This window comes from Acyrthosiphon pisum, chromosome A3 (genome assembly GCF_005508785.2).
Source record: "Acyrthosiphon pisum isolate AL4f chromosome A3, pea_aphid_22Mar2018_4r6ur, whole genome shotgun sequence".
NCBI lineage: Eukaryota > Metazoa > Arthropoda > Insecta > Hemiptera > Aphididae > Acyrthosiphon > Acyrthosiphon pisum.
Genome location: NC_042496.1, coordinates 39770590 through 39787085, shown reverse-complemented (window position 1 = coordinate 39787085; position 16496 = coordinate 39770590). Strand labels below are relative to the sequence as shown.

The window sequence follows — 16496 nt, the reverse complement described above, 5'->3', positions numbered from 1 at the left end:
TAGGTATATCATGTAAGATTATATTATACCATTTAGTATTTATCATATTATAACGTCATCGTATATATAACATATACGTCGGTTGTGGTTAAAAATATATCCTGTATAATAATATTATGTGTATAAGTACTCGCTGTGTCGTCCGAATTTTTATTTTTATTTTTATTGTCTACGCCTACTTTTAAACTATAAATTATAATATATTATTATATTATTATATAGGTACTAAGATAGGTTTGCCGCTCAGAAATGTATCCGTTTCATGATTATGAAAACAAAAAGGATAAGGGGAACGACGCGCGCGCGCTCGCGTACAATATATTGTGTACATCCGTGTAATGTCACGTACATGTTACTCTCGTGTTCGTATTATATAATATTAACGTCATTTAATACAGCTCTATATATATTATTATATGATATTATTATGACACTGCAGGGTCCGAATGATTGCAAAAAAAAATTACCTACGTCGTCCTCGGCACGTTTATTATTTTTTCAAACGCTCGACGCTATGGCCCTTCGTTTTGTTATTTGCGTCTAAATAGATTTTTTTCTTTCTCGTTGATGATACTTAAATATTACATGATAGTATATAAACCTACCTGACAAAACCCTACCCTAGGTGGGGTTTGGTAGTAGATCACCGCATCCGTCCGTGCAATTGTGTTTAAAACGCATCTTTTTGATCGACATCGTCATGCAGTTGTTTATTTAATTATTTTCGCGTAGCGCAATCGTTTCGAACTCAAACTCAATTTAAAATAAGCGTGCGCAGTGCGGCAATGCGCGCGCATGTTATAGGTAATTCGCTCGTATTATACGTATTACGTTGATTTACCATTTTGTATTTTCACCGTGTGTCGTTTGTTAAATGCGTATAATATATTATTATACATAATATATACACATAAATAAATACGCGTTTTGCATGTGTTCGGAACATTGTATTTTCAAGGTACAACTATTTTACCCGAAGTCAATCGAGGAAAAATAATTTTTAACACTTCAACAAGCCAACTATTGAGTGCTAAAAAACTTTAAAATAATTTTTTAATAATAATTATTATCATCATCTCACTCTGACGAATTCCTCTATTATAAAAGTGAGAGTAAATCTCGTACAATCATCCTTTTTACTCCTCCGAGCGGTATATATACAGGTATTGTGGACAGTGTTATTCTTTTTCTGTTACGCGACAATTTCGATTGCGAATTTAACAACGTTTCTTTGTTTGATTTGATTTAATGGATATTTTTTTTCCTTCTCTGTTCATGTACAGGTGCAAGATAACGTCGGTGACATGCAGCTGCGACACGAAAGACATATTCTGGTGCCCCCACGTTGTGGCCTTGTCCTTGTACAGGATACGGAACGCGGACAGTGTCAGGCTCAGGGTCCCTATATCAGGTAAACAATATATTTATGCATTACGTTCGACGACGACTTCATCATAAATTTTATAATATTTTATTATATAATATAACAATGATATGATAATATTATTATTGTTTTGCCACGCGGAAGCTCGTGAGTCGTGTTATTCTCGCAACGCGTGTATGTGAATTTGTATGTTACATTACTACATGAATATCCCGTAATGTGTGCGACAATAATTATATGTTATAATACACGTTATACTTGTGACGCCGAGAAGGAATATATTAAATTATGCTATAAATAAAATTGCGGACACGTTCGATTTTCTGAACGACAAAAACAACAACAATATAATGATTTAATAATATTATATTATTATAATGATAATATAATATTTATCTTATAATGTGGTGTTCACACGCGAAATGTGAAAGTCTTCAGAGACAATATCAAAATTGTCGGTTTGCAATAATTATAAATACGAACAATACGCGAACCAGCGGTTGTTAGGTAGACTGGTAGGTAGGTAGGTACGGCTATTGTTGGACGGGAAATCGATGTCTTCTGGTTAGAAAATTAAACGAAACCGTCTAAGAATCAATTCACCGAGAACCATGAGTTTAAATGAGTCAAACCAAACCCATGATCCTATTCGTATAAATGTTCATTCGAACGAGACTTAAAAAGTCCCATGTTTTAAACGGTACCATAGTATAAGGAAACATAATAAATATATATAATATATAAATATATGTAGTTAAAAAAATATATCAAACAAAAGTATTTATATATAATATTACAATGCAAAGCACACTATAGGATGATAATCGACATAACTTGTACTCGTGGGAGGCATGCATTGAGTAGGTTAAGATTTAATAAACATATTGTATATAATATAATATACTATAATTCTCTTATATACTTCATTATACTTATTACTTATACTCTGTGGTGGGTTTTTGGTTTTTAATTTAAAGTCAGGCAACTTCATAGAAATGTATAACTGTTGCCCCCATAACGGCTTTTCACCGGAAAGTCCGATTTTCCCGGGCGTGGATCGCATATTTTATTTTATTCCGAACATATAAAAATAATATTCATATGATTCGGTATATATTATATTAAATAGAATATAGAAATGTTTGTATACCCCTCCAATATCCATACAATATGTAAATGTTGGTGTCATACCCTCTTACGCGATGACATTAAAACCTATTTAGACAGTTTTATTATTTTTTTTCAAAATTAAATTAAAAATACTAATATATATATATTGCTATATTTATTATATCGAAGGGAAGGTATTTCATTTGAAAAAATCTGTTGAAAAAGTTATTTTCAATGTTCTATTTGAACATGATATGTTTATAAATACGACGGGAGTTGTGCACGTTGGTATTCCTGGGTACGGAGAGTAATAGTTTTTCATATAAAAATGCTAATTTAAATACCTGCGGATGTAATATCGACTTCCGTAGTTGACAATATACCTACCTATACGGCTATAACTATAATATTATATCTACCCACGTAAATAGGACTGATTAAGGTATCGAGATTTATAGAATATAGAGCTAAACAAGTTGTGACCGAACCGGACTAGGTTCTTTTTTTTTAGGACAACAACTTTGTAAACACAAATATAATATAAAACGTACATATGAAAATTAATTTCACCATAAAAATGCGTGTATTTAATAAATACTTTATTAGTTGTCTTCGCAGATATATTAAAGGAGATTTTTGTGGGAAATTTGAAGTGTATTTTTTTCGTTTACCACCGCGCTCTTACAGAATATTATACGTGATTGAATCTTTTTTTTTTTTGTTATTTGACGCGTATTTATATTGATTATTTCACATTTTCACCAGTCAATTGATTCCTTTTATGTATTATATACGTAAACGCACCCACGCACGCATATACGTTATATACTTAGTATATTATATACCTACGTACTTATATACATTATACATAGAACGTTTTCTTTTTGACACCCGGAGACTTGTTTATTCGACTGAAAAACGTTCTCAACCACCCTATCCCCTCTTGCCGCACACATCGTAAGTCACAGAGTGAGAAAAATTATTAGATTTTTCATTTCGAAACGCTGCCGGAGGATAATAAAATAAACTGCAGAAAAAAAACAACAATCAAAACACTTATGAAATAGATGTTGCGTAATTGAATTTTACATTTTTACCGATCGTTATAAAAAAATAAATAAATTATCAGATAGAAAAAAAGTAACCGCATCAAAACAAGCCTTTAAAATTCCGTTTTTAAGACGTTTCAGTTCGGTGCTCATTCGTGGCGGCGTGGCGTGGCAGTGCGGCGACGGGTTGCGTAAAACTTATGATACACACCCGGACACATGGCGTAACGCCCGTAAAAACGCTATCTATGAATTTTTTTTTTTGACAATATATTTTTCTCGGAGATGTCAATGGTACATTGGCTTTAACCTCAATGTTTTTCCCCATTCTTTTCCGATAACAAAATAGATTGGTCACGGGACCAAAACGAAACTGGCGAATCCAATATCCTTTTCGAATGGGAACCGACGTTTTAAAAAATAGAATAAAAACAATCTTACATTTTTTCCCCCTATTATTATTTATAGATATTTTTGTAAGTATAAATATAATCAGGCAAAATACCTGTTGTCGCCAAAAAACGTGAAAAGCGCACAAATGAAAATAATAAAGTAGCCGCTGTTTTAGTTGTCTCTTAGCCATCATAATATATAAATATAAATACACTATATTATACTGAAGTTCGTGTGAGGGGCACGTGTAACTGCGAAGTTGAAAGTTAGATTTACAAAAAGAAGGTCTCGGCATGATTACAACAGTCGACAATCACATAATAAGTAATATATTATTTTTATCACCTTTTGGCTCTTATGTATCTACACTTATTTAATTTAATATAATCATATGATGACCCTCAATATGTGCAGGAAGCCAGGAAAATGTTTTTTAAATAATTCTTTTAAACACCATTAAATTTATATAATATTTAGTTACATTTTAATGTTTTAAAAACTTATAAAACATTTTATAATAGCCACCAATGTAGTTGTAAATTAATAGTTTTCTGAAGGGGATCGGTGGGGGACAGTTATTGTAGCCAAAACATACCAATCTTTCTTCTATCATACTGATCGACCTAATAATGCGATACTAGTTTTTTAAACTGATTTGGATTCGTTATTATGTTTACTTGAGATCGGTCAGTTCACTTTTTCTAATCTCACCCCCATTCATGCAATATGAAAATAGCCTGTTTCGAACCCCTTAAAAACTGTCCTTCCGATCCCCTTAATAGGTAATATAATAAAAACGGCTTTAAAATAGGGTGAAAAAAAATATTATGTAAGTGTATTTATACTAACGTTAAGTATAAAATAGTCGGGAGTTTCCTATTTTGTATAGTTTAGTAGTTATATAACATAATATTATACCGATTACCTACTTAAAACTCTGTTCATTTTTACATATTATTAAGATAATATTATACAGTTTATTCAACTGGGTTACATATTATCTGTAATGGTATTTTCAATACTAGTTGATATTTACATACAATTTACTAATCTCACATTTGGACAATCATCATACAATTTGTATAATTAATATAGAAATATAATTTAATAGTTTCAAAAATCGTTATAATTTATTTTAATATTTTTAAAACATTACGTTATATAATAATTAATTTTATTATTTAATATGATAAAAAAGTTAGGTATGTTGTTAATAGTATGTTATAATATACTGTAATTCATTCATTTGTTTGCTTTGTTTGTTATTTAAACATCATAATATTCCTGTTATTGTTCATAAAAATAATTTTTTTCAAATACAGCAAATTTGTGGATGAAAACGAGTATTGACTTATTATTAACGCATTTTACTATTATTTTGTGATTCAGTCCACTAATTTTTTGTTATTAATTTGGTAATTTTGTAAAAACCACACACAAACAAGTTCATATTTTGGTTTAATATTTAAATTCAATATTATGCCCTAATGTAGTAGAAACCTCGGATTTGCCTTAAATTGTTAACTTCAATATTTGTTGGTTTTCCGGAACTTAATTCTTCTATTATATGGTCCAAAACTGGATATGGATGATGCTAATTGTGTAGTATACTGAGAGTATAGGTATTTCGGGCGATTAAAAAACGGCCTAGAAAATATGGGTAATTATAAAAAGGTACATTTTAAACTCAAACCAATTTCATTTTTAAGCCAAAACAACGGAGTAATGTATAACACGGCTCGGATTAATTGTGTAATATTTTCGATTGATATAATTTCGTAATTGCATCTAGTTACATGGAATAATTAAAAAATTAAAAAAAGTTACTGTGTGATTTTACACAGAAATTCAATAAATTAAAAAAACAACGAAGCATACATTTATAAAAATAGTACTCGAACAGTAAAAAAAAAAACTAAATTAAAAATCGGTTCAACCAATTTGTTTAGGTTGTTAATGTATTATGAATCGACCTTATTTAGATTCTTGGAAATGCTAAATGATTTTTAATGATACATTGGAACTGTTTATTATTATTATAACTACTCAATATTTTATAGTTCTTTATTTATTTATTATTTATAAAAATAAAAATTGGATACTATATTTTATTACAAATATATATGACCTAAAAGAAGGGTCGTGTCAACCTTTTTTTCCCGTCTGCTGGGCTTGAACTTACCTGCGTAGCACATCACGTCATACTTAAAATAGAAAAAAAAATGGTATTGATTCTGAAAGACATTATGTCGTTATATATTAGGACAGTAGATACTTGGAAAAATGTCTTTTGGCCACAACATCATTAAGTTTAGGTAACCATTTTCCAAGAAAAGTTTCCTTCACTTCAATGCATTGTCGCATATTGTGCAAATAGGATATAACTGTTCTACGTATTAGGGTTACTTTGAATCGCCTTACTTATGATTATGAGTTAATCTACCAAGCATCAAGCTTATATAATTTTTAATTCAATAAAATAATATAATAGTTGAATAAATTGGAGTGAATCTACCACGCCCAATTATGAATCTATTTCGTAAATCGTAACTAGACGGAAAGCACAGAGAAGTCTTAAAACATATAGTCACTGTAAATATTTAGTTTGGAACAAATTTAATGACATTTCAACTTTTAAAACCAACTGCTTTGTATTTCAAATTAAATATACAATACGCAAGCAAGTTTGCCTGCATTTCAAATATATTATAATAATTGTTTTGTCGCTGTCGACGTTATGCATATTATAATATCTGATAATTTATTATTTTATCGGAATGACACAATTCCGTGAAACCAAATATAAGTAGTTAAGTTTGTCATTTTATAGCCCATCATGGGTACTGGGAATATTATAGTAACACCACCGTTGTTTTGATCGTTTTCCAGAAACCCTGTTGCAAATGGACCGACAACAGTTGCAGAAGTTCGTGCAGTACCTCATATCCGAACACCACACGGAGGTGTTGCCCACGGCCCAGAAACTGGCCGACGAGATCCTGCAGCAACGTTCGGAGATCAATCAGATTGCAGGTGAGTCGTTGTTGTTTACGCACGATAATATTATGTTACACTCGTTTTATTTAAAATGTATTTATTTATTTTTAATAACACCATGATAATATATAATATCCAGCCGGCGAGCGCGCTGCACATTTGTACCGACCGGTCTGGACCGCGTACATAGTCCTCTATCTGCCGCTTGTATTATTCGTAGGTACATTATTATATTCTATACGCATTTATAACACTGCTGAGGGAGTGTACAACACACCACACGGAATATTATTTGTACCTACGTTCGTATTACAAGCGCGCCCGTGTGTGTGTCTCTGTGTTAAAATGTAGAATAGACGACCGAAGTGTGTGTGTGTGTGTAGTCGAAAAAAGAACTTTAATGGCCTGCGCCCGAGAGTTGTGCCCGGCGACTGTGCAGAGCGCACAAAAGGGGAGTTCCATTTAGTTTGACACCACCTGTCAGCCGTGAATAATGTATTTAAACAAACAGGAAAAAAAAACAGTAACAATGGTCCTCTTTTTTCGATTATTATTATTGTTGTTCTGCGGTGCGATGATCGTCGGGATCTAACTATATCTATCTATCTGTGGACCGCCGGTGCACACTATCATATTATTTTCATGTCCTTCGCATCTACTGACGATTTTTTATTCCACGCACGTCGTCGTTATATGTTGTTTGTGTGTTGTTGCTGCTGCTGCAGTCATTGCCTCCGAAACATACGGGGGTGGGACACGGACGTTTTTTCATCTTTCTTTTTGGAGAACAAATTAAAGATTAAATATATATATATGTGATATTAACGGTTTTTGACGTTGTAAAAATATATAATATGCTGTACACACGACGCAGTCGTTATCATCTCATCATTCCCTACTCTCTCGGCACCGGTTTATTGTGTATCCGACGAATTCATAATTTACTTATATACGGGTGTAAGGTACACCATGTACCTATAGTAGGTACCCGATTATAGTTGGGTTGTTTTTTTACGAGCAATGTGCCATAAACGTTGAGATTCCTAATTAAGACTAATGTGACATCAGCGTTGGAATGTGATAAATGATAATAAACCTATAACAGGCTAATATTATTATACACCTGACTTAATATCCTAAGAATTTAGATTTTAATACTATAGTTTTCATTTTTAAATTTCTAAGCCTTACGAATATTTAATAAATTATGTTTTCAATGGTGTAAGTCGACATGACGATGCGAGCAAAAATATTGTTTTCTATACACAGACATATTATAGGACAATTAGATTATCTACAGTAGTAACCGTGAAGACTAGAATAAGGAGACCAAATTCCGCTTTTGATAACGTTTCGAAGAGAGTCGCTTGATTAAACGGCCACAGGCTGCGCTGCGTACGCTAGAGTTGATACTTTAACCCGCGTAGTACAGGGATTATTCATGTTTTTGCGTTTTTCGGAAAATATATGCAATATTTTGAACAATGACCATTTTTAGATTTTATAACTAATACGATTACGCATTTTTTTGCAATTTTACATACAATGCCTTGACTTCAAAGGTCATTGACCGTGGTTTGTGTATTACACGAAACTAATATAAAAGTTTAATAGTTTTATATAAATTAGATTACGCATTTAAACATGTGCTGATGTGCATAAGTGTATATTTCATAAACATTTTATTTTTAAGAAACAAATTTGAGTGTAACGATACGTATATCGGTATAAAACGATCGTTCAAGAATACACGTATGTGTGGTATATCGAATTGTATCGGGCTCAGACTTGTTGTGAACAAAGTTATATTATAGGTATAAAATGACTAGATATAGTGTAAACGGACTGTATAATTTAATTATTTACATACAAATAAAAATAATATTTATGAAATTAGCACATATGTACATGTATAAATGCGTAATCGTACAAGCAATAAAATCTAAAGAGGGTCATGGTTCAAATTAATGCATATATTTTTCAAAAACCGCAGAAAAGATGAATATTTCCTATACTACAGGGGTTAAAATAGTAACCCTAGCGTACGCAGCACAGCCTGTTGCCGTTTAATCGTGTGACTCATTTCGGTACGTTTTTTCATGTGAGGTGCATTTCCCTGGCACCCACACTTCCTAATTTTGGATTCAAACCAAGTGCTTTCGATTGTGCTACGTTAGTTCTGTATTGTGCTCGAATTTCATCGTTTGTGCTGCAACCCTTCGGGAGTTATAAGGGATAACGATTGAAGATGCCAGCGAAACGACTGCACCCCCCCCCCCCCCCCACAGTTTGATCTCCTTATGGTCTGCTAGTCTTCATGGTAGTAACTATACAACTACAGCCATGCAATACGTTTTGAGGTTATAACCGTAATTTGCCTAAACGGCGATGTTTACATTTTATATGATAATGTCAATTGATAACGTCTTTGAATAATTGAATCAGGATAATGTTATCGTATTAGAATAGTGTAAACACAGCCGTTTAGGCATATTATATGGCGGATGCAGCTTCAATAACAGATAGTCTGCTATCTAGTTGTTCTATAATATGTCTATAGTTCTATATAGATCTACCTACAAAACATAAGCGTCGCAGTGCTTTCCAATTTTCCTACAGCATTGATGGTTTTACGGAAAATCGCGGCTGTTCATGCCTTATGTAATAAAATAATAGTACATTGTATTATAGGGCTACTATTATTTACGGCTCTATTTTTTTTCTTTCAATTTGAGTTATAATTGTATGATTCGATAACCAAGTGCTTTATATTATATTATATTTTAGAAGTTAACGCACACGATTTAAATTACAATCCGAAAAAACGACTGGAATAGTATTCCGCGCCTTCAATTCCACCAGTTTTATATTAGGTATTGTTGTACAATAATATGTGATCCTCGGTTCAGCTACGCAATAAATCTTTGGGTCCATCTTTTTATTAACATGAAATAACATCAACAGTACCTTCCTAGCAGAAAGGCTGTCAAACCTAGTTTTTAAAGAGCAAAAAATTACTCCAAACGGAAACAAAGACCATAATACCAATGTATTATAAAACTACGTTTTATTGGCCGCCAACCATATTATTGTATTCGCATGTATAAATAAATAATGGGGTCTATCTACAATTATACATCAATTTATGATTACATTCAGCGGCGAGCACAATTTATTTATTTTTATTCTCCAAACATTAATTTTAAACTTCCGGCCAATTTAATGATTAAAATCGGCGGTTTCTATAATTTACTTGAGCAGCAAGTACGATTGTGTTTAGTACGCCAACCATTGCAGTCATCGGAATTGTCTATATAATAATAATTAATAACTAATAAGTCTATTTCCGGGCCGACTATTCAATAATGCAATATGGTTGTAACTTGCCAGTTGCCACTAACTTCGGTACCTACCGAACAAGAATTTGTCGTTTTCAATAACTCGGTTATTATTATTATAAAGAAACCATAAACTATAAATCAAAGTTGTTCTGTATTTTCACCGTGACGTGTAATACATTTCCGTATCGCTCAAATGTTTGAGGTAATTCTATACATAGAAATAGCATGTTTGAAGATTTTTTTTTATTTTGAATTATCAAACAACCGTCGCACCGCAAGGGGTAAATCTATAGTATTTTGATGTTCCTGTATATGTACGAATAATGGACAAATATTCTTGACTATATTACAAATTGGACTTCTCATGCCACCCGCAGTGCGTGTCCTAAACGTTTTGCAGGGCAAATGTAAAGAAAAAATATTTTTGGTCGTGTATCGAGTAGACATTGGACGGGTGGTTTAAAATTTGATAAATGAACAAAATTCCGAAAAGTGGCCCATTATTACTGCTACAGTGCACGCGTTGTCCCTCGGCTGCGCCTTCGATCCAGATGTCTCAAACGAAAACCATATATTATTATTTGTTATTTCTTTTATCTACCAGACGCACGCTACTATGTAATAATCTAATACATAATGTTAATATAATTATACCGTTTTTACTTATTTTTTCACTCTAAGACCCAAGATTATAATGTTGATTTTTTACTTGGTAATTAACAGTATATATTGTAGGTACTGTACAAGTATTATATTAATAGAAACGAAAATATGCCATTAAATTGAGTAATGCTGGCATCCGCTGTATTATCTCAATATATGGTACTTAAACATATAATGACATAACCTACATAAATTATTTTTTTTTATCTCGGTTAATACTTAGTATTATGTTGTATACACGTTCCTATACAATATTGTATTCTATAAAGAAAAAAATGTTTTTAATTTTTGTTATTAATTTTGAATTGTTTCAATCAATATCGGCCATTGGGTTATCGGACCTATAAAGTTCGTGTCAAATAAACAGTACTTACATATTATATTAATTGTAGAATAATACGGATACTATGTACCAACTATAGTAATAATTTGTTGTGTTTGTATCAAATTTTGTTATTTAATATAGATCGAATGCGAGCCATCTCCGTGTTTAACCTACTTTATACCTAACCACCTTATACGCATACTGTATATTATAATATTCGCATGTAACTACCTATATCGTGTTATAATATAGTCCTGACCTCTAAAGTACAATATATAATAATATAATGTAATATTGCACGAATAATCTCAAATTGCTCACAGGATAATATAATCACGTATAATGTATTAGGTACTACGTTATATATATGTGTATTGTATACACGCTATTAATGGCATAATATTACTATAATAGGTTCGTCAGTAGAAATTACGTCGTGTTGGAGGACAAACGATTTATTTATTATTATTTTTAAAATGAATTAATAGCGCTGGTACCTACATTTCGAAATGACAAAACATCAAACTTCCGAATATATGCTGCAGATCTAAAAAAAGCTAGTGACCCGCAGCACTACATAGCGTTAAACACTTTATTTGTTTGTACATAAGAGAATCAATGATGTTAAAAATAAAAACAATACAAAAATCTAAGCTAAAAAAAAAAAATTAAACATTTTCAGTGCCATATTATCACATTATCACAATGCATGCACTGTATATTACAGATGGCTATTAACAAAAATGTCTTGAAAATATCTTTCTTGATGTTACACAGATGACTTAATTTTCGAAGCGGAGGATCACACACATTTTCAACATGTCTTCCACCATAAACACAATATATAAGACTATATTCGGCGAAAATTTTTGGGGCTAGACGGGGTTATGAAATATTTTTGAAAAATAAAAACAAATGTCAAATTTCTAGCTTTACGTAATCCTAGAAAATTTTGGAAGGGGGTTGATCCCCTTAACCCCCCCCCCCCCCCAAGGTGCGGCCTTGCACACATATATGTACCGTGTACCATCGTAACCATATATAACTGTCATCATCGTGTATGTATATATGAAACGTTTTTTTGAAATAATAACGCCCCTCCATTTTTACTGTTGCTTCGGCGCATTTCGGACGCGAAGGCGGCATATATACAACAACAAACAAACCCCCGTGACTATAATGTATTTATTCGCACTGGCCGTCTCCGCCATCTCCATTTCTACTATTAACTCGATTTTGTCAGGATTCAAGTCCTTTTAGAAAGCACCCATTAGTTATCCAAACATTATCCGTCCGGCCGAAGTATATATAGGTCCGTCATATATGTGTAGTATAAAAGTGGCTTATGTGTTTTTGGAAAAGACGAGACCCTATTTTTTGAGACAGAATTCCCTTCGCATATAATATGTAAGTAAAGTAAAGTATTTGTTTGAAATTATTATCAACACTGAACATGTTGTAATATCGTTATAATATTGATTCTGATATAGTTATCGCAATCAAAACGGGCTGTATTCATAGTTCATAGGTATATATTTTGTGGATTATTAGACAATTTTTATAACACGTAAATTGAATTATTATATCGTAATAACGACGAATTAAAATTAGAAGTTTTTGTGTGGACCGTATTATACCTATTAGTAATTATACACTTTCTGAACGCGCCTTATGTATCAATAAATGGTACGAGTATAATTAATGTGCCACGAGAAAAAAAAATGGCATCACATTCATTTATAATATGTGGACTTGGCTAAAAATTAATTCAGCTCAATTTAAAAGTAGATCTGGCATGATAAAACTTGTAGCTGATCAGTTTTTAATTAGAATTCAATTTTGTAATACGTTTATATGAAAAAAAGTTTCGCAATTTAAAAATAAAGTATCCGCATCTATATAACTTTTTTAATTATATGTTTTACCTTATTTAATACAAACAATTCTCTTTTCAAATATCCGTGTAATAAAAAAAAATATAGGAAGGTATACACAAATACATACATAGTTTATAACACTGTTTAAAATTTTTAATTAAAATGCTATGGAAATGAATTTAGATGAAAATAAGATTTAAGATTCGACCAAATTTAATTGCAAGTCTTATGGAAATTAAATGAAGAGTTGTGTTCTATTTATGTTTTTTTACGTAAACTATACGCTATGTAGACTAATAAGATTTAAAAACGTACAAATTAACTAAACTTAGAACGGTAATTAATCCAATCATATATTTTAGTCTTTGAAATGTTTTCTACAGCTTGTAAATTCGATGTACTTTTTATGATTAATTTCAAGAGCTATATCATTAATTATTATAAAATAATTGAATAATTTGTATAAAAAGTACTTCGTTGTATTAATAAAACAATTATTATATAATAAACTTCAACGACTATTGTTCAATAATTCGATATCTGTGTAACGAATTTGTCGACCAATAGCTTTCCTTCGTCACTGACCTTTTTTTTTTTTTTCAAATATAGAAAAAAAGTGAACTGTGTCTGTAATATAGTTGGTTGGACCTGGTTGGTGTATAGTATTATTATAGTTTGTTGCCAAATTTCTAGAAAAAAAAAGACCAGACATTATCTTCGCGTTTACCCACTAAGTGGGAAATCTTTTTTTTTTTATTAATTTTAACATCTACCCATAACTATTTGATCACGTCATCTAACACTTCACTGCATAAAAATAAAGATGCACTCGCATAAAAATAAATAAATAAACGATATTATATATTATATTTCATCAATCAGTCGTTATATATATTATGTGTGTGTAGTGTACCTGCAGTAAAGTACTGCTACGGACCGAGTGGTATGTAGGTAGGTATACCTAACAACAGAACAGTGGTAATATAATATTATATAGTAGTATTATGTACACGTACATAAGTGGAATCCACGGTTTTCGTGTAACAATAAAAACGTATGAAAAAAGTAAATTTTTCTCCGCCGCCGCCCGTCGGTCGGTTAGTACCTATATACTATAATATAATGTATATAAAATTGTGTTAGTGTCTATATAATACATATATATATGGGTACGCATAATTTGTTACACTTTCTAGTTGATTAGTGTATAAGTATCCGGACCGTTGGTGGTGAGGAAAGCCCGGAAGGGGTCTGGGGGGAGGGGGGGCGTTGGAGAGGAAAAAAGTGATTCGGTTTTTTTCTATCATTATTTCGTCGACGCCATTTCCACCGACGCGCGTTCCAGGCCAACAGCTGCTGCCGCCGCCGCCGCCGCCTCATAAGCAGTGGCGACCGGTGTAATATTGATGATAATAATAATAATAATAATAACACAACGTGCGTTACATTATATATAAATCGAACGGCGGCGTTTAGTGTACAATATATTGTTGTTATTAATATAATATAAAATGTCTCACCGAGAGGTGGTGCTGGGCTACTGCTGCAGCGAACGAGGGCTAGGCCGGACCCACGTAACAACGCGTATATTATAATAATATACGCACGCACACGCTACAAGCAATTGCACTAACTGTAATTTCCGGTGTTGTTTCCATTGTTTTCCACGTATATTAATATCTTGGCACGGCCGGCCCGGCACTGTTGTATGCGTTTATAATATAATATTTAATACCGTCGTTCTAATCCAACTCGTATAATATTATATTGGCCAACCCGTTCCTAATAGTATAATATTATTATCCATGTCGTCGTCTAATCGAACGATTATCGAATATTTTATGCTGCGTCACTTCTTGTTTGTCGCGTATTTCCGTCGCCGAGATGAAGATTTCTAAGTGGCCGTTTCCCCCATAACGGCATATTCACAATTTTAATTTTATTTCGGAGAAAAAAATAACGATATTATAATATTATGTCGTGTCGTGTTCGGCGATCGTATATTATATTCGGATTTCTGGTCCCACCGGGTAAACTAATTATAATGCCGAGCAAACGAGTTATTTGTTTAGACAGAATCAAATATTATATTTTACCGTGGAAATGAGACCTTAGAAAAATCGACTTTCACGTTTGGCTGTGCAGCAATAATACCGCACACGCGTTACATTATGCGCATACAGTACATAGAAGCTGCTCGCTGTTGGTTTCTACGCGTTCAATTTAGCGTAGGAGTAATGAAACCTCATCGATTAATACATTAACCAGTCCGGCAACGGTATTGGTGGTTTCTGGAGTTTAACGTTTTTTTTTTGGGGGGAACACGAATCAATAATACTAATTTTGGATTTCGAGGAGTTTAAATAATTTAATATGTATTGTAGGAAGGTAGGTTTCCAAGTAATTGTTTTCTTTTAAAAGCGGCAGCGACCTGGTTTGTCTGGTAATTTGTACACACATACACGAATTATTGTATAGGCAGCTTCTTCCGTTTCTGGCGATGTGTGTGTTGAATACGTCTTGTATACAGCGCGAGTATAGTAACGTTATTACTTTATTACGATACATAATATTATGTAATGATAATATAGGAAATATCGGATTTACGCGTCCCCCCCCCACCGAAGTCGTCAATGGTCGTCGTCGTAGAGTACGGTTTCACGGGGCGGCGAGAATAAGGGGGGGATGGTGGGGGTGAGGAGACAAGTGGTAGAGAAAAAAAATCCGAAAACCGGTTGTCGTCCCGTCGAGTGTCAGTGGTTTACCAATTAATATAATAATATATTTTTTTTGTCGTCCTTCACCCGTCTTGCAGCGAACAACGACGCCACCGCCGCCACTCGCGTATAGGCAACCAAACGGACACACTTTGTCTTTGTCTGAGCGTACGTGGGGTGTGTAAGTGTGTGTGTGCGGGCTCGCGTACCGTGGGATCGTTTCACTCAAAATCGATTACAGAACGCCGCCGCCGTCTGTAAATCATTACGAAAAGAGGGTTGTGCCTAATTTTCGGTAAATTTGATTTATCACCACTCCGGTGCGCGTGCGTGCGCGAGCTACAGAGAAAACGTGTTCACGAAATCTCAACGACGGGGCCTAGAAAACGTTTCACTAACGATTCATTAACAGCGAATCGCGAATTTACACTGTTTTCGCGTCGCCGTCTCTCCGGACGGTGCGGAAAACCAAAACACGGCTTGTCGGCTCACGCGCGTCGTCTTCTCCGCAGCCATTTGGTGTGACCGTTTTTACGTGGATTTCCATCGGGTAAACGCTGGCCAAGGACGGAGATGTTTTAGTACGATACTGTTTCTCCACTCGTTGTCGAAGGTCCTTTATATTATAACCGAGTGGAAG

General features: G+C 33.1%; 1 protein-coding gene across 1 annotated transcript in view; it reads left to right on the top strand.

Annotated features, from left to right (window-relative positions):
* Positions 1–16496, top strand: part of LOC100164670 (zinc finger SWIM domain-containing protein 5) — a 62642-nt gene that overhangs the window by 25456 nt on the left and 20690 nt on the right. Inside the window, exons 3-4 of the mRNA XM_001952573.5 lie at positions 1284–1411; positions 6826–6969. Coding sequence (XP_001952608.2) covers positions 1284–1411; positions 6826–6969 — 272 coding nt within the window. The remainder of the gene's footprint in view (positions 1–1283; positions 1412–6825; positions 6970–16496) is intronic.